The sequence below is a fragment of the Pecten maximus genome, chromosome 6 (genome assembly GCF_902652985.1).
Source record: "Pecten maximus chromosome 6, xPecMax1.1, whole genome shotgun sequence".
NCBI classification, from domain to species: domain Eukaryota; kingdom Metazoa; phylum Mollusca; class Bivalvia; order Pectinida; family Pectinidae; genus Pecten; species Pecten maximus.
The window spans coordinates 37,252,891-37,280,380 of NC_047020.1; the positions used below are offsets into that span (position 1 = coordinate 37,252,891).

General features: G+C 36.1%; 1 protein-coding gene across 2 annotated transcripts in view; it reads right to left on the reverse strand.

The window, feature by feature from the left end:
* Positions 1-27,490, reverse strand: part of LOC117329690 (transcriptional regulator ATRX-like) — a 42,237-nt gene that overhangs the window by 13,617 nt on the left and 1,130 nt on the right. The window contains exons 2-21 of one of the 2 annotated variants that reach the window (XM_033887766.1): positions 26,720-26,748; positions 26,021-26,151; positions 22,223-22,312; positions 21,908-22,035; positions 20,745-20,925; positions 17,259-19,016; positions 16,211-16,597; positions 15,754-15,896; positions 15,194-15,245; positions 14,253-14,448; positions 12,791-13,010; positions 11,416-11,616; positions 10,681-10,834; positions 9,860-9,966; positions 9,167-9,316; positions 8,365-8,542; positions 6,914-7,051; positions 6,270-6,445; positions 4,760-4,993; positions 2,289-2,482 (exon numbers count right to left, since the gene is read on the reverse strand). In XM_033887766.1, coding sequence (XP_033743657.1) covers positions 2,289-2,482; positions 4,760-4,993; positions 6,270-6,445; positions 6,914-7,051; positions 8,365-8,542; positions 9,167-9,316; positions 9,860-9,966; positions 10,681-10,834; positions 11,416-11,616; positions 12,791-13,010; positions 14,253-14,448; positions 15,194-15,245; positions 15,754-15,896; positions 16,211-16,597; positions 17,259-19,016; positions 20,745-20,925; positions 21,908-22,035; positions 22,223-22,312; positions 26,021-26,151; positions 26,720-26,748 — 4,847 coding nt within the window. Of the gene's footprint in view, positions 1-2,288; positions 2,483-4,759; positions 4,994-6,269; positions 6,446-6,913; positions 7,052-8,364; positions 8,543-9,166; positions 9,317-9,859; positions 9,967-10,680; positions 10,835-11,415; positions 11,617-12,790; positions 13,011-14,252; positions 14,449-15,193; positions 15,246-15,753; positions 15,897-16,210; positions 16,601-17,258; positions 19,017-20,744; positions 20,926-21,907; positions 22,036-22,222; positions 22,313-26,020; positions 26,152-26,719; positions 26,749-27,490 lie in introns of both variants that reach the window. The other variant, XM_033887764.1, reaches the window with a different exon arrangement.

Below are 27,490 nucleotides of genomic sequence, written 5' to 3' on the forward strand. Positions count from 1 at the left end.
ACACATAATGCGATGTCACAGGTAGGGCAGTAGAAGGACGTCAGTCTACGTTTGGCTCCATCTCGTTGATCTTTCCCAGGATTACAAGCTTTGCAATCACGAAGAGGTCTTTTCCTTTTAGCACCAGCCTTACAGGGTATGTATGCAGGGAAATGTCTGCCAGAAAGCCTATTTAGTGGCTCACATCGTCTCCCAGCTTGACGACTGGGACGAGGAGCTTGTGGGGCGGACTCAATAAGGGCTCGGACAATACTTGTCCTGAAATTATATGAGTTTGCCGCCTGGAAGGGTTACCGTACTTCTTATGCAGAATATAAGCATTTACAAGAAGAAGGTTCAACAGATGAAAAAATAATGTTTTCCACCATTTCACAGACTTTCTTAGAACCTCATAATATTGTGCAATTTGATCTGTAAGATCAACACCACCCATAAATTTACAATAGTCAGAAATCACGGTGGGTTTCCTAATGACATCCCTGTTTCTGTTCAGGTGTTCTAGCACATACATTGTGGCTCTGTGAAATGTAGAAATAACATGAACATCCCTTTTGTCATGATATTTCACAGCCAAAAGGTTACCCCGACGTCTGAAAATTACTTCACCAGGTTTTAGGTTTTTCACAACACCAAACACTCGGGGCATACCTTTTCGGTTGATCCGAACTGTTCCTGCAGCGTAAGTCTGCAACAGTTCTAATTCTTCGAACAGTTCAGGACTATTATAATAATTGTCCATATAAACTTTGTGACCTTTTTGTAAAAGTCCACAACTAGAAAGAAGACCTACTACCACCTTAGTTGTAGTTGATAGCTCCTCAGGGTCCAGGTCTAAAGCCTCAACATACGAGGTACATCCCTCAGACCCATCATAGACATCAAACCTAACACAGTAGCCACTCCTGGCTTCACTGATTTGGTATAACTTGATACCAAATTTGTTAGGTTTCATAGGATTATACACACGAACCCTAACTCTCCCTTTCAAGGGACAGGTGCCTTCATCAAAACTAAGCTCTTCTTCAGGTTCATATACCTGAAATGAAGATTTCACCATGCTGATGAAAGGCCTGACTTTGTACAATCTGTCTGTACCCTGATCCTCATCATTATCTACAAGATGTAGATTAGATAATATAAACTGAAATCTGTCTTTGGACATCGTTTCACCAAATAATGGTGTCTTCAGTATAACATCTGTTGACCAGTAGAAGTCTATATCAGGCTTCCTAGTGATCCCCATGGTTATGAAGCTAATAAATAGCTTCATCTCATCTCCAGAGACGTCAACCCAATGCTGTAAACGGGCATTAGCTGCAAGGCCTTCAGCTATCTTTGCCCTGGCATATTTATTAGTTTGAGTTGCAAGAGTGGTCCACATATCATCTTCAAACAACAAATTGAAGAATTCAAGTGGCTGTGGGTCCTGGGGGATATTTCCAGTTATCCCAGATGTCCCAGTAAATGGGGCTATAACTGGGTCTGTATCCTCCCTCCCCCACCCAATCTCGGCATCCTCAAGAAGGTCACGATCTTTATTAGATTGAGCCATCTCAACCTGTCGATCTTCAATCAGGTTTCCATTTACAACATCTAAAGGATCAAACCCTTCAAATTCATCCATATCACTATCTGAGTTTAATAGATTCATGAAATAATCACCAGTCTCACCATCGGAAGAATCTGACATGTCCGACTCCGCCATGTTTGTTTACTTGGAGATTATGCTGACTCACCACCAGCGGTTATCAGTAATTATCTTGAAATTTTTACATACAACCCCCCATGAAAAACAAACGCAAAGAAGACCTAGATAGAGTATTTATTAGATGTGAATAAATCCAGATGTGTTCCGGGTATCATTTACCGGCAAAAGGTGGTACATTCTAGAGGTTACACAAACACGGCATTTGCCGTGATTAGCAGCCCTGGCCAGTTTACTGTGAACGGCATATGCCGTGATAAGCGTGGTAAGGGTTAATTTGTGGCAATTTTCTTTACTTATTTGTTTTTATTGTGAAATTTGGGAAAGTAAATCGCAAACAAAAGGAAGTAGCCATACAGTACCTTTTTTTGGAAAATACGGAAAAGCAATTAACAGCTCAAATGAGTTTTGAATGATGAGTGTGAGTTTGTTATTATTTTTGCCCCGATTGATTTAATAATACCAAGAGAAAATACAGCAATAGTTACCAGCATACTTCGACTGTTTCTAAACTAATTGAATTCTTTCTGGTTATTTTATAAATGAATGCAATTGTGAAAGACATTTATGTACACCAACTCACTCATTTGTGTCTTTAGAGCTTCCTGCCTCCTTGCTACTTCGGGTTTTCTTATCACCATCATCCTCACCGCTGCTGTTGTCGCTGATGGCCACAACATCACTATCGCTGTCACTGGACTTGCTGACCTCCGACCCTATGTCTTCCTCACTCGTGCTACCATCTTCAATAAAGGAATCCTCGTCATCCCATTTGGCCTAAGTTTAACCAAATAGAGAAGAAATCCTCAAATTTCCTGGTAAATATATTACTTCCAGATTATCAAACCAGAGATGAACTGTAGAAGAACTGGTGTTGGGAATCGGATGTGATTTTCATAATCGATTAATCGGCATAATCGGAGAGCCCCTTTCGATCGATTATCGATTATAATCGGATAGTATGTAAATCAGAGTTATTTATTAAATGTATTATGAATATTTGAAAAAATGTATTGTGAATTCAAATTGAAACTGAAACAAGTCACTTGATACCCCATCATACGGGAGAAAAAAAATACGTCAACTTATCTTTGTTAGCATATGACTTCCAGGAAAGGCGGCAACCTGCCACCTTCATATCGAGGTTTTCTTTATTTGGAGGCCCCTCTTTTACTTTTTTAAATCCAAATATATTTCCATACTAATGAGGTACTCGCGCCTGGGTGGTTGAATAATTCCGCCTCATGTGCCTCCATTTTGTTGAAGCGTATGAGTTAAACAGACGCTTTATAACTGTATATGATGTGCGTAAAGCGTTTTCGTGACCGGAACAGTGACTAACACAGAAACCAACACAGAGCACTTATTCCGGAAACACTGCACTTTTTACCAGAGATATTTTCAATGGAAATTTCACTAATCGATTATGAATTTAACAATCGATTGTCGCTGTATTTTGGTAATTTCGATTAATTTTCGATTATAATCGATAATCGGCCCACCACTAAAGTATACTTCATGAATTTTCATTATTTCTTGATCAATTATTATTTTCATTTTGTTTTCAAGTTTGACATCACAGAAAGCATTTAAGTAACATAATCATTGTTAAATCAACATTGGTTCAATGGAAAACCTAAACTTAGCTAATAAACAATCATACATTTGCCATACTTTCCCAAGTCTCCCTACTTTGAAATATTCCCCTTTTCATTCAAACTTTATTTTTGATATTTCACTCTAAACACTATAGTTTTTTAAAAGCAGTTCAAAGGTCACAGTCAAGGTACACAGGTCCGCAAATGTAGCACAAATGGAAAGATCTTGTCAAAAGGAACGTGTTAAATATGAAAGCCCTATCTCATACGGTTAACATACTGTGGCCAAGGTTAAAGAGTAGGTCAGGTTAAAGGAAAATCTTTAATATAGCTGTCTATGAACGACGCACAATGAAAAATTACCAACAAATTGCTTGAAATGTTTACAAATCCTAAATATATTTTAGTAGTTTTCAGAAAATAGTACTGCAATATCCTGCCCGAGGGCTGTGCAATTTTTACTTCTGGATATGTCTTTTGCAAGCTCTGCCAGAATGGATAATATGCAGGAATTTACAGTACAAAAAATTGAAATAAACCTGTTTCGTAAACAACCATGAAAAGATAACAAAATGAAATACATGCAGTCAAACCTCATTATCTCGAAGCCAGTGGCCATAGGGTTGTGAAAAACGGTATTCGAGGTAACCAAGTATATTTTGCAGGAAATTTTTATTGTCGGAACTGAATTTTTATCTCAAGTTAAGCAGCATCTTTGAGTAATCAGAGTTTGAGATAACACAGTTTGACTGTAACAAAGGAAAGCAACACAACTTTATCTTGAAAATCTAATTTTCCATTTTTTAATCCGACATGAAATACCTTCTTTTTTCTTTTCAATTTCCGTTGCAACTGTTTTTCCTTATGTTGAAATAAAAGCAGTGTGGCAATGTCAGTGAAGACATACCTTTTTATAGATATACTCCCTCCCTTCTATCAATTACATCGGTCTTGAAGTTCATATATGCAAGCTTTTTATTTTGGGTGGTCAGGGGTGATTTTTGACCTATAACCTTGACCAATGATTGCCAAAATGAAATTAGGTTTAAAACTGAATGTTGAAATGTTATATTGTGAATGTCACTGAATAATAAGCAGTAGATAACAAAATTTGTTAACACACAATACGGGTGTTGGACAAAGATTCAATCATACTTCATGGATACAAATGTATATACCTACATGCTTCATGATTCAAAATTTACTAAATAAGATATTGTCCAAATTCTGGTCCTACGATTGTTTTTGGTGATTATATAATTTAGAGTGTAAATGTTGTTGGTAATTGTGTTATGATGTACTGTGATGTATGTATTTAATTGTGATGTGAAAATAAAATGAATAAAAACATGTTTTTTTTTTTTTTTTTAAATTCAATAATTGAATGGCTATTTCAATTTCTTCTCGACCCTTTTCCTGCATTCATTTAATGCCTAGCAGAGCCTGCCCGTCATACCTTTTTTTCCTGGCGGACTTCGTCCATCTTGAGAACCCAGGGATGGGTCCAGATCCTCATCAGAGCCTGGTAGTCAGAAAACAGTTTTGCTCCCTTGCCCATCACACTGTTTGCACTTCCAGTTCTGTCAAGATACTTCTGGTACAGTTCAATTTGGACCTTAGTCAGCCGTACGGAAATCACATACTCATATTTGGGCGATAGGAACTTGGTGAGGGCAGAGTAGTCTTTCCTCTGCAACAATAACATGACCATTGTACCAAAACATTGTAAGTTTTGTTTATTTTCCAATATATACAGTTCAATATTGTAACAAAAAGGATGTCATCCCTTGATGAATACCCAATGCTTTAATCGAATGAGGTACATACTGTTTACTGTCCACTTTTGAGCTATCTCAGTCTCGTGTAAGTGACTAAGAGCTATTCCAGTAAAACATCAACCCAATCAAGGTTTTGTTTAGGGGTACCACACATTGTCTGTGAGAAAGGCACTTCTATTAAAACTTGGTGGGTGGTGGGGAGTTAATCTCCATTTTCTTGTATTTCTTATACTAATACTAAATACCGTATTTGAACTAATTAGGGCGCAGGGTGCGGGTAATTGACAGTGGGGGCGCCCTTATTAAGATTAGTTATTCTGAAGTTTTATGAAACAGACTATACCTTATAGCAGACTACCCAAGGCTGTGGAAACGGTAAAACATTCAGTCATAAAAATATTCCAGATGAAGATATCTATTCATTTTCATATATTAAGCTTAAACATCACTTGAATATTCCTGTAAACTTGTAAACCATGCCAGCTGATCTAATAGACCAGAGAACGTGTGTTCCACCATTTATGTTCAAATATAACTCTTTTGTGTTCTACTTATAGACACAGGTGATTTCCCAGATCATATCAGACATTGTTTTCTTAGACCTAATAATTGATTTACAATATCTTTTACTAGCTTTTTGTTCTGAACAAAAGTTATTTATCAACAAGAGTGAAGTCTTTTACTTTATCTTCAAATAAAGATGGTAAGTTATTATTTGTATGTGTGTTTAGTTTCGGGTGCTCTTTGCACTGACATGTCATCTATAGGAATAGACAAAATATGGCGAAAAATTGTGTTCCAGTTACTTAATTTGATGAAGAATATTGAACACATAAAGTAGCAAAACTTTTCACATGAATTATTACTTTTGAACACCATTTTGACACTCAGTCAAAGATTTATTTCCTTGAAAAAAGGTAGGGGCGCCCTTATTAGGTCAAATACGGTATGTTTTGTTATTTGATGGCTTGTGGGGTCTTCGAAAAAGATCGTCCATTTTTCGAACACAGATAATTTTTCTGACCAGTACTACATGTATATATTTTTAAATTTTTCATACTGCTCAGTCTCGACTGCTTAATCTATAATTCTAGCTTGAAACCCAAACTATTCCAGTGATAGGGTTAGCAGGTATTTAGAGGGGTTGGGTGACTTTTATCCTTTATACAACAGAAGATCTTTTCTTACCTGGACACATCCAGCAAGTTTCTCGTGGATTATGTGTGCCCGACGTTTCATGAGGCGTACATCATGAGATGAAGAGTCTGTACACTGTCCATTGACGATAGGATTTACAAATCTATTACAGAACTCCTTCCTTGTTCCTAGAAGATTAGGCTTCACAAAGTTTACCATGCAATGGTCTGAAGGATAAAAGAAACATTCGTCCACAGTAAATTTACTGCACAAAATCAAAAAGTTCTGACAATAGCTTTTGGATAGAATGACTGGAGAAATGTATAGATAATATTTCAAAATGAAAATTTTATTAGACGAGTATGCTGAAAAATGTCCTTACAGTTTGTATTTACTTCCCTCGTTGAAGATATTATATCATTGGTCAGCCCAAACAAATACTGTTGTAAATATCTATTCCTTTACCATTACCATTTTCTTTATAAGATGAATTTTTACATTTCAAACCCACATTATTATTAGGCTATTGACCACGTGCACTGTCATTTTATAAATGAGAGTTTTTACTTCCAAAACATCTCTGCTTTCCAACATGACGAAATGATCTTGGAAAGAAGAAACAAATCTAAGATAAACCTATATTTGAAATATAATCATATTTGGTTTTTGTTTAGTGTAGATAATATACAACTTACATTCAATCAGATTGTTCTGAAGTGGAGTTCCAGTGAGGACGATCCGCCTCAGGGTCACAAGCTGGTTCATAGCTTTGGAAATGGCTGAAGCATCATTCTTAAGAATGTGCCCCTCATCACACACACAGACATCAGGGCCTGGAGAGGACAAAACAGTTTAAAATCCATTCCTGTGATGCATTTTTACATAGGTATTAACACTTCATAATGCAATCCTGTTTTATTCAAAGCCAAAGGCGTATGTACCATATGTACTCAACTTATTTTACCTATGAAACAGCACAGAAGAGTGTTACGTCATTTGGTTTGTGCGACACACTGCTTAGTTATAAAGCTAATATATTATCTTATACATGTATGCAGATAAGTTACTGAAAAGTGTCCAACATATCTCTTCAAACTATCAATTATATGCAAATGGATCTAAAGCTTAACCTAATCAAGTCTCTCCAGAACATATACTGCCTGGGTATTACTATTATGCATTTATGGCCCTGGATGCAGGGTAATATGAAGGTTTGTTTACCCGAAGGTATCATATTTCCTGAGGGAGCTGAGGGTAAACAAACCTTCATGTTACCTGCATCCAGGGCCATAAATTGTTTATTATACCGAAAAATAATCAGTAATGATGACTCAAAAATAACCTGAAGATATGAAATATCATTTTTATCACAAGCACCTGTGATCCCAGTCGCTCAATTGATACGATTCCAAGTCAAGGTGTTATTGACAGTTTCGTTTAGAAACTCTTGGAAACAGTTGGCGTGTACATTTGTTGATATTTTCGTGTTCTGAGCAATCTTGTTTTGCAGAATTTTATCTATTTCTGCTTCTTCGACTGCACGAAAACGTTTGCGTTTCTGTTCGTCTGCCATTGGTAAATGACTGGAAGGAAGACAACTCCTCGCAACAGAATGTGGGGGTTGCCTTGGGGGCACGCGGTCCAGGGAGATATGGTATTTATCTCCCTGGCTCACGCACCTCAGGGAGATATGATGTTTTATCCCCCTTCCATGTGATGCGTTTGGCTAATCACAAGCACTGTTATAAACATGAGGTATAATAATACAATATATGTCACCTACCAGCCCCGCTTAAAATTAGTAACGGTGACCTTGAACCCGAAACTTGAACTTGTATGAGATATTATGGTCCTTTATCATTGCATGAAGTTTGATCAAAATCCCTCAAGAAATGAAGCCGCTAGAGCACTTGATAAATTTTGTTCTAAAACACATATGTATAGAAGACAAAAGGACAGGAAACCCACAGTCCCCCCAGTATCCTTGGTAGGGGACTAGTAAGCCAGTGATCTACATAGGACATTATGGTCAGTTCTGTGGATTAATCTTCTTAAAGAGATGTAGTATTCACAAACCAATGGAATAAACAAAACCTTAATGACACTCCATTCATATTGCAGTAGTATTAAAATACAAAACGTTTACCTGGATCCACCAGTGCTTCCCTAAATATTTGTTTCAGCTTTTTACTGCGGCAGTGATTGCCTTGTGTAAGGTTTCGGAACATTTCATATCCCATGATCATAACGCCTCCATTCTTGTGCCAGTGTTTCAACATGTCAGCTCTCGCTACATTCTGTTTAACACTGGAGATCTCAAAAACCTGGCAAAAAACAGACAAATATCATTTAATACAGGTTACATACAGACCTAGACAAACTAAACTTCAATAATTAATCAAAATTTAAATCCTTTCAGGGAACTGCTTATGTCTGATTTTTCTTACTTCTCAAGTATGCCTTTAGCCAGTATGGATGAGACAAGTTTTCTATACTTTGCACATGCATGGAAAGCTACCTTTTTCACTGCAAATCACCTTTGAAAAGCTGCCTTTGGACTTGTGCACCGAAGATTTAAAGTCAATCTCTAAACAAGCATGCAGCTTACTTCTAAAGCAATACATGTCCCCTACCGGCCCCTGCTAAAAATACTAACCCTGAACCAAATACCCTGAAACTCCATATACGGAACAGTGAACAGTAAGTGGCAATGATTTGTTCAAGGCAACAGACAGTGGATTTGCCTTCTTTTTCAGACCAAAAGTAAATTCATAGATGTCCAGGACCGAATGACTTTAAAAAACTTCTCAACACTGTACAATGTTACTATGAAGAAGTTAACATATCAAAAGTGGTTTGGAGTTATGACCTACTCAGGGCAGTTGGGACGTGGCTATTTTTCATGATTTGCAAATGGATAGATACTGTCATTGCAACTTTTGACTTACCTCATAGAATTCTTCTCCTAAATCCCCACTGAGCCATGTTTCAAATTCATTTTGCCAGTTAAGAACTGTATTGAGAGGTCCTACAACCAGAGCCTTCTTGATACCCGTCTGGTCCGAGTGATTCATCACGGTATGTAGAAATGTTATCACCTTTATATGAAATAAAAGTATACATCAAATATCACTATATATGACATGCTTCAACAGGACCAATTCCCCAAATATAAAGAAGGTCATTGCATATTTTTATGTTTATTTTGCAATTCACTACAACAAATTATCAAGAATATAAGCCAAGAGTTTTCCATGTAGTTAATTTTTGGGGTCCCAGGGTCAAACCAATTTATTTTTTGAGTCCACACCATTTTTGTGTGTTTTTTTGTTGTTGTTGTGTGTTTGCCAGTAATGTTAACCTTGTTGTTTGAATTTAGGTATAAAGACCACACAATCGCTAAAAAGGGGAACAAATCTCAAATACAGCCATTTACATAGACCAGTGTAAGAATTTGTCTAACAAACTGTCAAATCCAACAACATCTCCTGATGTACAAGGTAACAAAAATATCCAACTTTTTCAAATTTTAAAATAAATATTCTCTTTGGAATGCATAAATTTTAAATATATTCATCTTGTAATTTGCTGTCTGAAAGTTTGGTACATTCTCTAGTTCCTTGCCAACATACAAAACCTACAGATAAAGTCTTTCCCAAGCCCATACAATGAGCAAGGATACAGCCAGCTCCCTTCTCCTTCAAACGGTCAACTGACTCAATTGTACAGTCCCACATGAACTGGGCAGCTGAAACATATCAAATGATATCATACATCAATGGAATAGGTAAAATACAATAATGTATTAAAGAATATAGCTATTTTCACGTTTTGCCATGTTTTTATTAACGCTTCCTTGATTTAATGCCACTTATTTCATCTGACATCTCATTCACTTTTATCATATCATCTCATTCACTTTTATCATATCTTAATTCATTTTAAATTTCAATGTACCAAAATATATTCTTATATATACTTCTATATTGTCATTTCACATAGCCATATAAAGAGGTTTTAATGTAGGGGTAGTATCTAAATATAGATTAAACATGAACATCGACAACAATCACACAGCACTTGGTCAAGATAACTGAGAATTACTATCACTTGATCAAGATAAATGAGAATTATTATCACTCAGCACTTGGTCAAGATAACTGAGAATTACTATCACTTGATCAAGATAAATGAGAATTATTATCACTCAGCACTTGGTCAAGATAACTGAGAATTACTATCACCCAGCACCTGGTCACGATAACTGAGAATTATTTTTGCCAGCACCTGGTCAAGATAACTGAGAATTACTATCACCCAGCACCTGGTCAAGATAACTGAGAATTACTATCACCCAGCACCTGGTCAAGATAACTGAGAATTACTATCACCCAGCACTTGGCCAAGACAACTGTGAATTACAATAATGTGAACTTGTGGTGCCTTAAGACGGAATACCAACCTTCGACCTGATGGGGTTTAAGTTTAGTGACTAGCCTCTCATCAACCTCTATCATTGGCTCCTTCGTCTCTTTATCATACTCCAACACCAGTTTTTTTGTAATAGGGCATTTGGTGGGTGATGATGGGTCATCTTCCATCACAACACGATTGAACTGAAAGCAGAAAAATCAAAATAACTATGATTACAAGCATGTTGGGTATATATTGCTAAAGCAATACATGTTCCCTGCTGGCCCCCTGCTAAAAAGATATTAACAGTGACCTTGACCCAAAAACCCTGAAACTGGAACTTAATATGCTGAAATACCTTGAAGCATGGCTAAGAAAAGTGCAGAAAAATGAGTGGATGGACTGACAGACAGGGAGAAAACCTGTAGTCCTCCCATTTTCACTAGTAGGGGACTAATAAATGTCTGTACTTTGCATATGTCACCTTTTTGAAACATTCATATCTGACTTTCCTCCCTTACATCATTACTTCATAATTCTATATGTACTAGACAAACAAACAGGGCAAAGTACACTGATGTTTTAGATAGTGTAAAACAAATACAGGGTGATGCCTAGACACTTTTGACTGTATTATTAAATATGCAGGTACAGTTGACATCAAATATTATCATTTGAAAATTTAAGAACCAATTAAGAGATAATATGCAAGACAGTCATTCATGTTGTACCATGTTTGAATGTAAAATGTAGTGGTAAATCCTTAGCAATGATGTGATATTACCTCCTTTTGCTTCTCTGTAATTCTCTTTCGCCGTTCTTCTTCTGCTTTGACAGCTTTGCGTGTTGAATCTGTCAATTTTTTGTCAGATTTGATCTTGCGGATCTGCTTCCTACCCTTGCTTGGTGATCCATTCTCATCTTCTTCAGAATCTGAATCTGAATCTGAATCTGAGCCGGACCCCTTTTTCTTTTTCTTCTTTTTCTTAAAAAAACAAAAAGCAAGAAATGTCCAACAATCATTTCAAATAAAAAGAATTTTGTCTTGTCTCTAGCTGTCTTTTTTTTTTTTGGGGGGGGGGGGGGGGGATTCAAACATCCTTGGGCTTAATCCCAGAAAGCTTCTAGCTAAACAACAATGTTCTTGACTAGATCAGAAGTCACTCAGTATTTCAGCAAATGTTGGCCTTGAATATAGGTCAAACTGTTACAGAATTTCCTTATGGCTGTTACAGGAAAACAAACATGGGACGGGGGAAGGGCACTTTAATAAATTACTTTTGGTGGGGTGGGTTCAAATTAAAATCACACCTATGGGCTGGTGGGATTTGAAATAAATTGATTCTGTTGTTGGGAGTATTTGATGTGTTTGTACCATCTTTTACAATAAAATTAATTCTATTCAAACTTCCTTGAGCTTCATCCGAAAAAGCTTCTAGCTAAACAGCAATATTCTAGACTGGATCAGATTCTATACCAGGGTACCGTTCACAAAAAAGTGGAATGTGGTAGGGTCATCGAAATTTTAAATCACTTCTATAGGTGGGTCCCCTAATTTCAAAGTGCCTTTCCATCATCCAATAATATGTTTTCCTGGAACAGCCCTTAGTTCAGATGTCCTTTATGGATCTGTCCTTACATTTCAGGGTTTCATCCCTAGAAGATCCAAGCCAGAGTTACAAAGTCTCAATAACCCTTCTAGGGCTTCTAAATCACCTATGAAATCACAGTTCACTACAATCTGTATAGCCTTTAAAATAATTCAAGTCAATTTGGCACAATAAATTCATGGTAGATTTTCCCTTACATTCCATATCAATGCTTCACTTAATTCAATACGAGATATTGTCAAACTTCTCAACAGACTGCCTGTAAATCAACCACTGCAAATTTTTTTTCTAGCTAAAAACAGATAAATGGAGAGTTGAGTTTCATGTACCATAGGTATCTGTATTCTTTGTGTCTTGATAAAAGGGCGGATTGCCCTAAAAATTTGACATTTTTCATTGTCCACACCGTTGGAATTGCTTCTTTGCCCCACATTATATACTATATACAAATGTATAAAAGTGTACTCCAGAATGAATGGTTACAAGGGGATGATGTACAAAATAGGTTCGACCAGGACAACTGCCAAATATACAGTAAGCATATCAAACCTTTTTTTCATTTTTCATTTCTTCCTCTCCTTCAGTGCTCATCTTCTCGTCCGAGGAGTCTGATGCTACCTTAATGCGTCGGCGCTTCGTTTTTTTCCCTTTAGAACCTTTTCCTTTCTGTTTGGACTTTTTGCCACGCCCTTTCTTCTTTGGGGCATCACTATCCTCCTCAGTGGACTCCTTGTCCTCTGAAGAATCGGTCTCTGCTTTTCTTTTCTTACTGTTCATAGAAAATAAAGAGTATAGGTAAAAACAGAATACTTCCAAGATTTGAAATACATCTTGATTAAAATAAGACTAGATGTGTAATTGTCTAAAACATAGCAGTACATGTGTACAGTCGAGCCCCTTTAATGGGTCAGCAATAATCTGTCGACTCCACAATCCTGACACTAACTCAAGGGAACCCAATGTTATTTTGTACTGTTAATCAATTTGTCTCATATTCTGTCTCAGCCTATTTTAGGAACCAATTTCTTTTTTCCACACTAAAATGATCTGGCCAACTAGTTTGTATCATTGTTGACCAGAAGAACTTGGGTCAGATATTTTTTCTCTCTACAAGATGATGAATCTAGGTATGTTTGTCTCTGCATCTTGAGACTACTTAGTGCATGATAATCTTGATATTCAGAAGACTGGTGTTGGTGTATTGATAATGCACGGTAATCTACAATATGAGTCTAGGATCTTTATGATGATTTATCTTCCATTGTTTCCAACTTAAATCTTTCCTACATGTACTTCCTGTAATTGAGTTGTGCCCCTTCCAATTGAGCAATAATCAGGAGTTTTGAAAGTGTTCATTTTCTAATTGGCAATCCACTCTGATGTCATTACAAGTTTACAGGTGTAAAAATTGTCAACAAATGATTTCAAATTAGTGCATAATGGGGCACACCTTGTAACCAGTTGATTTACTGAAGAGTATGGGCTAATTAAACAAATTTGATTAAAACTGACTCCAACTGGCTGATATTCAAATGTTATCAGCTGCTATACGGGTTCGTCATGCCAATAGCCAATGAATTAACATTTATTTCCTCGATTTTATTTGGAACCTTGTTTTTCTTTGAATAAAATTTCTGGTGGAGCTTGCACAATAATTACAAAAACATTTGTATATGATTTGTATATGATTTTGGAAGGCTGCACTATATGTTTATGCTGGTCTCTTTGTGGGTGCAGCACTGTTGCTGTTTTTAAAGTGCTATCTCACTGAAGCATGCTATCGAAGACAACCAGCAGGACACCCCACCCGGTCACATTATACTGACAAGAACAGTATACATTTGACACATGATGAGGTGGCTGAATGATTACTAATCCACGTCAATTATTAGCCACCAACAACAAATGTACTACTTTTTTGAGCAGATGGACAGACAGTTAGGAGCAGAGACCTTTAATTATTTGCATTCAGGCTCTCATTTAAATTGTACATAAATCATTTGAAACTAACCCTTTTCCTTTTTTGGAAATCTGGAAGTCAGAATCGTCTGACTCGGACAATTTGGCATCTAAAAGTTTAGAGCGTAACCGAGTCTTCTTTTTGGGAACTGCATCCGAGTCACTTTCAGAGTCTGATGACTTGGCCTTTTCCCCCTTCTTAGATGAAGCCTTCCCACGTTTCTTCTTTGGACTATTAATGACCACTTCTACAAATCAACAATCATGGTTTAAAAATGGATTTGTTTTGGTTCATAATTGTTTAATGTCCTATCAACAGCTAAGGTCATTTTAGGACGGCCTCCCATGCATGCAACTTGCACACTTGTGTTGAGTGTGTGTGTTTTAAAAATGGACAAGATTATTAACATATCAAGAAATGGCAAAGACAAGAAAGGGCAAATAAAGTAAGAAATCATTCTGTATTAAGCCAAGGTTCACATTTTCCCTTTTCATGCTAGTGTTTCATCTGGTTTTGTATCACAAATACAGAGTACAAAGAAAATAACGACCTTTTGGTTCCTTACACATACATATCACCCTTCTGATCTGTTCCTATGAAATTTTTCTCTGTACACTAAGTCGTATTATACAACTTTTCCCTATCAGGGCATCCATGGCCAGTACCCTGTAAATGCTTAAGACTACGTTTTCGACAGATTTAACTGACACATGTTTTGACATCAAAGATTTCTCAGAAATTGTTATTCAACTTCTTAACTTGTTAAAAGTCAAGGGTCAACTGGATGCCCTGCTCTATTTACATATAACCCTCAATTTAATGGCTCGTACAAAGAATGTGTTTAGAAACCAGAACTGACTACATTGATTCTATTCTACAGATTGATACAAGTTTCTGTATCTCCCCCTCAACCATAGCGATTCACTAGTAATTTGTATTAACAACACTTCATGCATCTGCTGACATACAAAAGACACTTTTTTCTCTCTCACCAGAATCACTACTGTCATCACCGTCTTCATCATCTTCTTCCTCCGAAGAATTCTGAAATCAGATAAAACATGAGTTTGAGTTCTGTCTATTTCTAAGTTGTTACCTCTTGTAAGTTAAAGGATACTTTGTGAGGATTTGCTTTAGTTCTATAAGCACAGATGGTGTTACTAATTGTTCTAGTGTTTTCAGGGCTTTTTCTTGAAAAGCTTTTTAATGTTGATAAAGACCCCCTAATTCATCCAGATTATATCATATCAAATGTAAATTCCCAAAATTTGGAACTTCAGTTACAAACGCACAAACATTCCTCACAAAAAATAGACAAATAAGGCCCAAAACTGAGGGATAAAACCCTGGCTGCTACGTACAAAGCCACCATTTCTGTGAGGTCTGAAGTGTGCCTTCTCTTTCATGTGGGTGAATTAGAAATGGGAGTCCTTTGAATAACTATATCACCACTAAATCATTTGACTAACATCTGGACAATTACTGAAATAGTAATAATATTCAAAGGTATCAAATCTGCATAAATTTTGTATGCCTAGTTGCCTACATGTACCTCCTTATCCGAGATGTCTGGGGCAGGAGGATCCGCAGTGTCCATAGGTTCTTCCTCCTCTTCATCATCTGCAGCCTCTTCAGGGTCATAGTTATCTGTGCCTTCACTACTATCACTGTCACTACCAGTCTTCTCCTTCTTGTCTACGATACCAACAATTGCTAACATATATAATATATATATCTAATATGGCCTTTTTACATGTATGAAACGCTATTAAATTTTATATAACAAACTATAGGAGCTTTCTGTGAAAACCCACTTTTTGTCAGCTGACTATTTTGTGTCAAATAACATAATTAATTTGTCGTTTGCTCTATTGAACTCACCGACACAAAAAAGCAAGAGATATAACTCACATTAAAGTGAAAATTGACTCCACAAATAGCCTCTTTGAAAAAGCTTCAAAATCATACACATCTGTTTTGCTCAATGAAAAAAGGGTTAACAAAATTACCTTTTTCTTTTTTAGTTTCTTCTTTTTGGTCTTTTTCTTTTTTAGTTTCTTCTTTTTGGTCTTTCTTTTTCTCCTTTGGTTTAACTTCTTCCTCAGATTTCTTTTTCTTTTTCTGCACTTTCGGATCTTTTGCTAACTTGTCTATTTCATCCTCTAAATCAGAGTCGAAATTTTCAGAATCGGACTCGGTACTCTTCTTCTTGGGCTTGCCTTTCTTGCCTTTGGATGTGTTGTCCTCATCATCAGATTCTCGAGACTCTGCAGCTGTTTTTGAACGACTACTTCTCCTTTCACCTTTCTTTTCCTCCTTTTCCCTTTGTGATTTATTCTTAGGTAGTCTCAGTCGTATTTTCAAACTCCCTTTTCCTTTCTTTTCAGGTTTTTCATCTTCTTAAAGAATAATTGCAAATGTAGATCTATGGACATTTTGTTGCAAATTGATAATGATTGTTTTTTATGAAGCAAGTAAGAATTTCCTGACTTTTTCTATGACAATGATAAACAGTGTCAAAAACAGTATAACTGAACTTCTGATTTGAAGTGGATACTTTTGTCGTATTCTATTAAGAGCCGTTTTTACGGTTACATTCATATTAATTAACGAATAATAGATCACATAAATCTTGTCTGTTTAGGAAACAGTGGTTTTAGATAGACAAATATTATATCATAAAAGTCAATTATTTCAACAGATACACCAGTACTGCATAACATCATGCACAATTGTCACTATTTTTAATATTATGTATATATACTATTGATGTGTGTAGTTAAGATTAATCATAGATGAAAAAGCAATTCAATTTAATTCATTTTAGAAGTGAATTTATTGTCCAAGTGGCCAAAAGTAAAAGATATCATATTCTTTTGCAGCAAATGTAACTGCATGGGAAAACAGGCAATTGTGATGTGGTCAGGCAAAGGAATTCCCTCTTTATGCCATTTTTTTCTGGGCAATACAAAAATAATGGTCATATATAAGAAGAAATAAAGTGTTTTTCCTGTTTTTAATGTAACAAATATTTTGCTTAAGTTTGATAATACATACCTTTGGTCTTCCTTTTTCTAAGTCGTCTTCGGCCAGGTCCAGAAGCGTCATGATCACTATCCTCACTATCTGAATCACTATCATTGTTGCTTTCACTTGATACAGGTTTTTTCAGATCATCTTCTTCCTCATTATCATCTTCTTCCTCATTATCATCTTCTTTCTCTTTCGTTTCCTCCTCATCACTTTCCTTTTGATTTTTATCCTCAGCATCATTTTTCTTTTTAATAGGAGTTTCTTTTTTCCCTTTGCCACTTTCGATTTTAGCATCATCTTTGTCCTTTTCATTAGCACCTTTCTTTGTTTTCTGTTCATCTTTCTTGTCCTCTATGTTTTGAATGTCATTATCATCATCTTCACATTCTGTACTGTTCTCAGATTCAGAATCTGACTTATGGCCATTCTTTATTAATTCATCTGCCAGTTCCTTTAACAGTTCTAACTGAGCCTCAGTATTTTCAGAGTCAACTTTATCCTTTTCATCTTTTTCAGTGCTTGATTTTTTTCCTTTTTTGGGACTTTCTTTTTCAGCTTTTACATGTTTCTTGGGACTTTTGTCTGTGGTTTTTTTGTCCTTTTTCTTGTCTGTATCTTTGGACTTTTTATCCGATTTTTCTGTATCCTTAGTTTCGGATGATTTCTCCTCATCTACACTTTCCTCCATTTCTGTGTCTACATCTTTTGACACATCGTCGTCTGATTTTTTTTCTACATTTTCAGACTTTTCCTCATTGTCTGCAATGTCCTTGCTAACATCTTCCTTAATCTCAGGAATATCAACTTTGACTGGAATCTTCTCTTCCTCCGAGTCAGATTCTACAATAATCTCATCATTTATCATGGTCATCCGAAGTGGTTTTTCAGGTGCTTTAGCGAGACTGTCAACCTCTAACACTTCTGGTTCAGAGTCATTTGCATTATTTGAAGAAATATCTCTAGTATCTGGAGGTGGTGGCATATATTCGCCAACCGTTGTGATCTGTAGTTCTTGAAGAAAGAGTTCCAGTCCACTTACCAAACAATCAATTGCTGTTTTACGACTCTGGGTTGTCATGGCATTGAGGGATTCATAGCCTGGTGTATTAAAATGATTGTCCATTATGTTCATTTTAATAGAAGACATCAACAGAGTTAGGGAGTTTGTGATGCTCATCATCTTGTTGAGAACTTGTGGAACTGTTGTTGGCGTTACATTCTTTTTGAATTCCTCTATCAACTTCGGAAGAGTAATAGATAATGGATCAAGACTAGAAACAAACCCCACTCGACTCACTGGACCTGGCATGGATTGCTGCTGCCGCCTAATTATTGTTGGTTGCTTTTGCTGCTGCACATTACGTTGTGGACCATTTGGCATACTCAAAAGATTCTTGAGCTGTTGCTGAACAGGTGCCATTTGTTGTGGTGCAATCTTCATTGGCATTGACTTATTCTGAACGTTAATGGGTGCCTTTGACTGCATTGGAATGGGTGCCTTTGGCCCAACAACTACTAACTCAACATTTGGGTTTTTACCAGCTATGGTTTTCACACTAGACTTTGGCGTAGCAGTGTTTTTAACAATTTCACTAGATTTTGGAGTGTTTTTACTGGAAGGTGTGTCTTTCTTTTCCTTATTTTTTTCCCTTTCCTTTTCTCGTTCCAAGGCATTCTTTGCCTTTTGTTCCTCTTTCTTAATTTGCTCGAGCACAGCCTCGCATTCATGCCGTTGGGTTCGAAGTGCTTTAGAATTACATACATAACATTTCCACTTGTCATCTGAAAAAAAGAAATAAAAAAAATTTTTTTTTAGTGCATTCTCTTGCTCACAGTACAGGCGTCTGCTTCTGGCTAGTATTAACAGAGAGAAAAACTTAGCCCTCCTCCTACTATATCAACAAGGTGTAACACTCGAAAAACAGAAAGTGGGGGGGTGAGCTTCGAATCACTTTGAATTTAAGTTCAATCTGATTAAAATATGGTCGACAGCTCTATAAACAAAAGTAAGTTCTATAATTGTCGACCAATCAAGCCTTCTCCCGTTCCACAGTAGATACATCATAGATCCTCAAGTGTTACACCTTGTTGATATAGTAGAAGTAGGGGCTAATAATTTCTCTGTTAACAGATGCCTATGCTCACAGAAAAGATGCATCATATAGTTATGTTCCATCAGGGTACCATGTCAAGGACAAGATTATTGAAACTTTTGCTCTCGTTTGACCTAAAATAAAAGGTCAGAACAAACAAATCTGTACATTAGCAACTATGGTTTCATCAAGGTACCTTTAATTTTTAAAAAGTTATGCACCAAACATATTTGAACTATTAAAATTATGCAGATAATTATACTAGCAAACTTCTGTGAACAAAAAGCGTCTCCATTTTCCCTTATTATGCATTGATTTTTTTGCGCTTCATTTACCTTTGACCTGTAGGTTGCACAACATTCTGTCAGTGGGGTGATAAAGGTATACAGTAAAATTCTTTAGAATATTTTAAAAGCTTAAAAGTAATTGTCTGATAAGAAATTATTTAGAAAAATATGCACGTTGACATTTGACCCTCAGATTAAGGTCAAAAGTGACTGTACGGTACAGTAGTGCATTACACATCAGTTTCAGGAAGTGCAAGTATACTAGACTAGAATCATTGGAAAAATAAGCACTTATTTGACCTTTGACTTTGAGGCTGAGGTCACATCAATAAATAAATGACCTAAGGCAGTGCACTTAGAGGATGCAACTATTCTACAGGTTTCATCAATATATCTTTAAAAGTGTAGAAATTTTGACCTGGAAAAGATGCAGCTGCATGTATGGATATTGGCTATAGGTGATGCAAGTATGCTCCAAGTTTCATAAAAATATCTTCTTCAACAGTTAAGATGTTATGACTCCGACAAGAAATTATTGGAAAATTTGCACATATTGGACCTTTGACCTCGAGGTCATGGTCAGTGACGTAACGGCAGATGCAAGTATCCTCCAAATTTCATCAACATATCTTAAACAATTCAGAAGTTATGGCCTTAACAGTCACATGAGTTTTGAAATATTTAACTGGTACTAATATAATAGGTGTCCTTTTATTCCTAGGAGCGACATCAACGTTTCTTTTCATTCGAAGGGGAGATATTAATACAGCATAGTTAACCAGCCAGGTGATGCCATTTAACAAGTTAAAAAATGCATAGCTCAGACAATATTGTATTAGAAGTAGATCTCTATATAAATATATATAGCTGGAACATAATTCTAAGAAGAACCCCTCATTTGAAGAAGACATGACTATGATCACCAACGATAATATTGAATCCAAAATATGTATTTTACCGTTTCCACAGCCTTGGGTATTCTGCTATAAGGTTTAGTCTGTTTCATTAAACTTCAGAATAACAAATCTTAACAAGGGCACCCCCACTGTCAATTACCCACGCCCTTATTAGGTCATATATGGTAACTAAAACCACCAACGATAATACTGAATCCTAAATACTGTGCTTACCATTTTGCACCTTCATCAGTTCTGATCGGCCAAGGTTGTGAATTATGCAGGACCTGCAGAATGCATTGTGACAGAAGTCACATCCAAACAGACGTCCTCCTTCCCCACACCACCGACACTGCTCATCCAGGCCATCCTTGTCTTTTTGTATAGGGCCACTATCATAATAGGTACGGCAGCGCTGCAACAGATAGTTCACCACTACATACAGGGCCACAATTACATCATAAGACAATGTTTACATTCCAAACATAACAAGAGATCCCAGAGGGATCTTGGTGCCCACCATTGAATAATCTTTATAGGTTCCGTGTCAGATTGATCTTCTCTCTATTTTTCTCTTCCTCTTACTATAATCTGTGTAAATTGAGAAACATCCCTCCGGTACTTTTCAAACAAGGGGAACCTATATATGAAATTTGAGATTTAGCGATATCAATAATGACTGTCTGTTGGCCATGTTGTTTTCAGTTTGGTCCCAAAATGTAATAAGAGGGACTAAGTGGAACCTACATATGAAATTTGAGAAAGATCCCTTCAGTATTTTCTCGGAAACAGCGATAAAACACTTCAATTGTCAAAATCCAAGATGGCTGCCTCTCGGCCATGTTGTTTTCCGATTGGTCTCAAAATGCAATATGCATAACAAGGCACTGAGGGGAACCAACATGAAATTTGAGAAAGATCCCTTCAGTACTTTCTGAGAAATTGTGATAACAAACTTAAGTAATTGTCAAAATCCAAGATGGCTGCCTGTCGGCCATGTTGTTATCTGATTGGTCTCAAAATGCAATATGCATAACTAGTCACCAAGGGGAACCTACATTTGAAATTTGAGAAACATCCCTTCTGTTCTTTCTGAGAAATAGCAATAACAAGAATTGTTTAATTTGGCTTAAATATGAAATAATTTCAAAGATTTACATATTTTTTTTGAGGAACTGATAAAAACTATAAGATATTTCAAGAGAAAAAATGAGTTATTATAATTCTTGAATGCAAGAAAACATAAATTTAGTTCTTTGATATACCTGAAAACTCATTATTTTGTAATTTTCAGCCAGTCTTAGGTTCAGGCTAGTTTTAATATCATAACATAATTTTTAAGAAAAATTGCTTTCAATTTTTCATTGAAAATGATGTTGACAGCAGTGCTAGCTTACCTTACAGATGAGGACTTTTAGGAGAGGGTGTCGTCGAGCAGACCCTTTCTTGTTCGTATTGATCTGTTTGTGGCAGGCAGTACATGTCACTCGAGACATCAAACCACTGACATCAATATTACCATTACCTAAAGGACAACAAATAGTTCAAAATCAGTTCTTAACCATGTGATACAACACTGTTTCCCGAAAGTTTTGTGACAACAACTCGGTGGAATGCTAATTTTACTTTTTCACAGAGTAAGATTATCATAACCAAGAGAAGCCAATTTTAACCAAATTATACCTGATCTGAACTTGGTTAACTATTGTTACCTGTTGATTTACGTTTTCCAGACACAAATTCGGGTCCCTTGAATGTTGGGTTTTTCTCCTCAACTGGTTCTGGATTGACAACAACTGTGCCTGTTAAACAAAGGATATAAATATAATAGGTCATAGAGCCAAGCAAAGCTAGGGCAAATATTAACATAGGGGAGTCGTCTTGTATTCTATTATCCATAATTGGTGTCTGAAGACTGCTTATCAAATTATTGCAATTCGGGTAAAAAAGAAAAAGTAAGTGACCTTGACCCAAAAACCATGGAAACTAAAACTTGTCAGAGTTATTATGGCCCTTTATCATGGTATGAAGTTTAATCAAAATGCTTCTAGGAATGTCTAAGCCTCTCAAGCGCTGACAAACTTTGGTGTTACTAGTGATGTTCCGATAATTGAAAAAAAATAATCAAAAGCCAATTGATTATGGATGAAAAAGTAAGCGCTCTATTGCAGTTGGCAACAATCAAAATTTTTTAAACTGGTAATTTTCCTTGAAAGTGTTACATATTTTCACTAAATTTTAGTGCTTTTACATCTGGTATTTGACAAGAAATTAATTTAATTGTCTGTGCTGCCCAACATTTGTGTTGACAGCACTAGCCGGAATTTTCTTGCAAGAGTACAAATACATAAGGCAATAGTTTGGTATATTCTCGGAATCCAACATGGCATTCCAAGTCATGTTTCGCAAATGAGGAAGTCCTGACATACAATTCATTATGAGGTAAAATATCATACATCATGTATTTGACAACTATTTTCTGTCTGTGAAGCTGGAAAAATTATGAAATACAATGCTTGGCATTGCATCAGCAACAAGTGGCACCACCTACCGAGGTACCAAAAGTAGAAAAGTCATCTCTATCAGGGATCAATCTAGGGCCGTTTTACTACCGGTATTCGGTAGTTTCCCCTCGCTGATAAAATTCCCCTTCTGCAGAATATTCCCCTCAGAACTTAGATATTTCCCCTATTTCTACCTGGAAAATACCGTTTTCTCATACAATTTCCCCTATTTCATAATAGATTACTTTTTGATGTTTTCTCCGCGATCGTTTTGTTTTGTTTTGCAAGAAATAATTATCGAGGCGAATATTAAATCTTGTTCTTGTCTCGTTCAATCAGACGCTTGACACGTCACATTTTCTGTGTACTATCAGCAAGCGTCTGGTTGAACGAACTAGTAATCGACTACATGTGCTTCCGGAGGCATGATAACAATTCTTAACACTGTTTACGTTTACAATTATGTCTCACAAAGACCGATTCTACGTGAAAAAGCTTTCCAAAAGGGATGCATATGGAACAAAGAAACTAACAGATTTGTTCAGCAAGAAACCAAGGACGGACACAAATGACAACCAGGCCGGCAGTGGACTTTCAAACGAAGGAATCGTCTTGGTCAGGTCACTTGATGCACTGATGAGGATATGTTCCGAGGGAAAAAAGAGGAATTTTCCAAATATGATTTGGAAAAAATGGTGGACATATTCAAAAATAAGAAAGAGAGAAGGCTTGATCTTTAATATGAATACAGAATATGTAGACATATATGCAATAGTGTCCCAGTGAAACAAGTAAACCCCCTGGAAGAAATATTTACTGTGTTTATTTTCTGTTTTTTAAAAAGAATCTCACACGCTTGAAAGCTGTCAGTAGAGCCAATCTAAATAGTCTTGGAATGCTTAAAATCATTTTCAGCCTGCGGCCCCTTGGAACCCCGGCTATTTTCCCCTGAATACAGAAAAGGGTATATTCCCCTAAACCCTAGATTGATCCCTGCTAATACTTCTAAAACGGTGATGACGATCAGCATGATGATGTGAAAAATATATACTGTATGTAAATAATGTTTTATCTTTTAACCGTGCTTGATATGATTATCTTCTATTTTTGGGCTTTTATTCAGTTACACGAAATTAAATCTAAAAGTTAAATATATACATGTCTGCTTTGTATGCAAAAAGTAATGCTCCAAATGTACCTTAGTCTGCATGTTGAGATGGTTTATGAACATATAAGGCTATGGTCTTTATGGTCAGAGGAGAATTGCAATGAAGTATGTTAGATTAAGTATTTGAATTAATAGCAAACACACTTCAAAAGTAATTAGGACAAAATTGAAATCAGAAGTAACTTTATAACATATTCAAAAGATATCTGAATAGATGTCAAAGGCATTGATTGTATATGTTGTAATGTAACAGTGAATATACACATTAACCCTTTGCCACATGTAAGCGCCTCTGGACGCCTTTACCCCTTGCCACATGTAAGCGCTTCTCGACGCCTCTGCATTATCTCCATGTAAGCGCTTCTCGACGCCTCTACGTTATCTCAATGTAAGCGCCTCTCGACGCCATGCCGGTTCGGTAAACTTAGACATGGAAAATCCCGTGATTGAGAGCGACACCTATCTGGAAATCCCTGATACTATTTTAAGAAGATATCAATGCATCGACCAATCAGATTTGTACACGTCATTCATACGAAAGTTTTTGAATAAATTAACCTAGAAAGTGTGAGTCATGAGTGTAGAAAAGTGTGACAACAACGAGGCGTGATGGCGGCTGTGGCTACGATTTTGCGCGACATTTTTGACGACGATGATGATAATTTAGAGTTCGATGGCTTTGGACCTGAATACATTGAGTCAGATATTGATCTTAACGATGTTCTAAATGAACTGTCAACAGATAACGAGTCCGAAAATGAGGACGAACGGCGACTAGTTGTACCGCCGCCATTAGGTAATGTTGACAGAGATTTTTTGCCGATCACAGTAAATGATTTTGTTAGGGAAACGGGGCCAGAACTTCCAGAAACTTTTGATGTTGATACTGCAAGTCCCATTGATTATTTCTACCTTTTCTTCAATGAGAATCAGTTTCCACCATAGCTCGACACACTAATAACTACGCTCGCCGGCATTTGAAAAACGAAGGTAGATTTGACCCAAAATGGTCGGATACACATTCCTTCGTCGCGACATCGGATATAAAATATTCTAGGCTTAGTTGTTAAAAAATATTCTTGTGAAAACTTTGAAAATTCAGTTTGTTTCATTTGGGAGTTAATGTTGAATCATTTCATGTACAGGAATTCAATGAATTATAAATTACATTGTCAAAATATTTTGAAATTTTTCTGTTCTGTTTGTATACAGCTGATTTCGTGGTTATGTATTGTTGGTTTTATAAAGAAAATAGCACAGAATTAAAATTTAAGAAATTCTGAACATAATTGTAACTTACTAAAAATGTCTAAAACAACTATTTCACTTTCAAAATTAGGTTTAGAAAAATTAATCAAAACAAAGCTTAATTTCTCAAAAACCGCCATTGAGATGGTGTATGTATATTTCAGTCAGCGCAATAATGTTGCATTGCAACAATGTATCTTTGCACTATTGGCACAGAGTGCTGAAGTGTTATAACCTGCATGTGGCAAAGGGTTAAATAACTTTAAATAGACTTTAAAAAAAAAAAAAAAAATAAAGAAAAAAAGAGCTGGTATTCCAGTCATAACTGATAATTGTTCATTAAACATCCTCTGATAAATATCCAATTATGATTTCTCTTCAGATTCCCAACACTAGGCAATATGTAGGCACATCGGCACAAGACGGACAAAGAGGAAACCTATAGTCCCCCCTGTTTTGCCAGTAAGGGGTTACCAGGACAAGATATATACTAAATATCAGGAATAACAATACAAAGTAGAGCTCTAATAATCTTCTATAAGATATCTCCTATAACAGCAAACAAATGTGTAAAAGACGGCTATTATTACCTTCTGGCAATTCCTCCATAATTTCCTCTTCTGACTGGGAATCTCCATTTATTTTTTTGCTACTCCCAGCATTGTCTTCCTCTTCGTCTGTTGAGTTGTCTAACACCTTCCGGGTGACCAGCAGTGGCTTTCTGAGGACAAACATGTTTTCAAAGAAAACTTTTCATTATTAAATATCAACTCAAGAAATAGAGTTGCAGTAGTGGTGTTCTCAAATTGAAATTTACGAGTTTCAATAAATAGCTAGAGCGATCTAAAAAATAACCGAACTGCTGACACTGAATCAGAATGAGAATGTAGGGTATTAAAATTAAGGGTAATACCACTGCCAGTACCGGTTACTGCAATATGAAACCGGAAATGATATATATGCACTTAAGAGAATGTGCAATCCTAACACATGACGGAATCTGCATTCGATCAGAGATGCAAAGATCGCACTGTAGTTGGACAAATTTGATTGCCAGAAAATAAAGACATTGCTAGCCTTATTATTCCCAAATGATCCTTTTGAATGTTTGACAGGGGTTAATCTTATTCATTTTTATCATTTCCAAATTCACGGCAAGACATTGAATATTGGATAAAATACTGCAATACATCGCAATATTGAAAAAAGTTGTTGATAGTCAACACTAATTAAAACTTAACTCTAGTCTCTGACTCTATACTAAGTCCTACATTAACAGTAACACTTACCTTCTAGAAGATCCACTTCTGGAAGACATCTGAAAGTTTAGAATGACACCATGGTAATAACAAAGTGTACACAGAATCAAAATGATGTACATGACAGACAGTTAAACACAGCTCAATGAATGTATGCATGTTTCTACTGGTGAACTTTAACAGAAATTAACCAGTTAATACCATTAAAATTCCTTGATAATATTGAAAAAGTTAAAAGGCTTAATATAACATACAAACATATTTATATACACATCATACAAATATATTTTCCGATTTTTAAAGATGAAAAACACTTTTCGCGCAATATTTCACACATTATATAGTAAGATTAATAAAAACAGGCAATGTTTTTGTGAAGATTTATCTTAGACCCAATACATTTGTTATTGATTAACAATGTATGGTTATTCAATTAATTTTACATGTTTTATTATCATAATTTTACTATTTCATTCTGAACACGTTTTCAGTTAAACACTTCGCCCAATACTTTCTGTTAGCTCTGCTTAATTCTTGCTGTTTAGTTTTAAACCCATTTGAAGACTACTGTACATACATTTAAACTGTTAGGATGGAATCATGACTAGATTAGTCCTAATTAAAGTGTTCGTCTGGATTGTAATACTACTGAAGATCTGAAGCCTGTTTTATCAAAACTTTACATTTTTAAACAAGGAAATTTCCTCTGATCATATTAGATGAATTAACCTCCAAGGCAGCTATTGTTAACAGCAATTGTCTGCTGCTGTAGCCCAAGTAAAATTATTCAACTTTATTCCC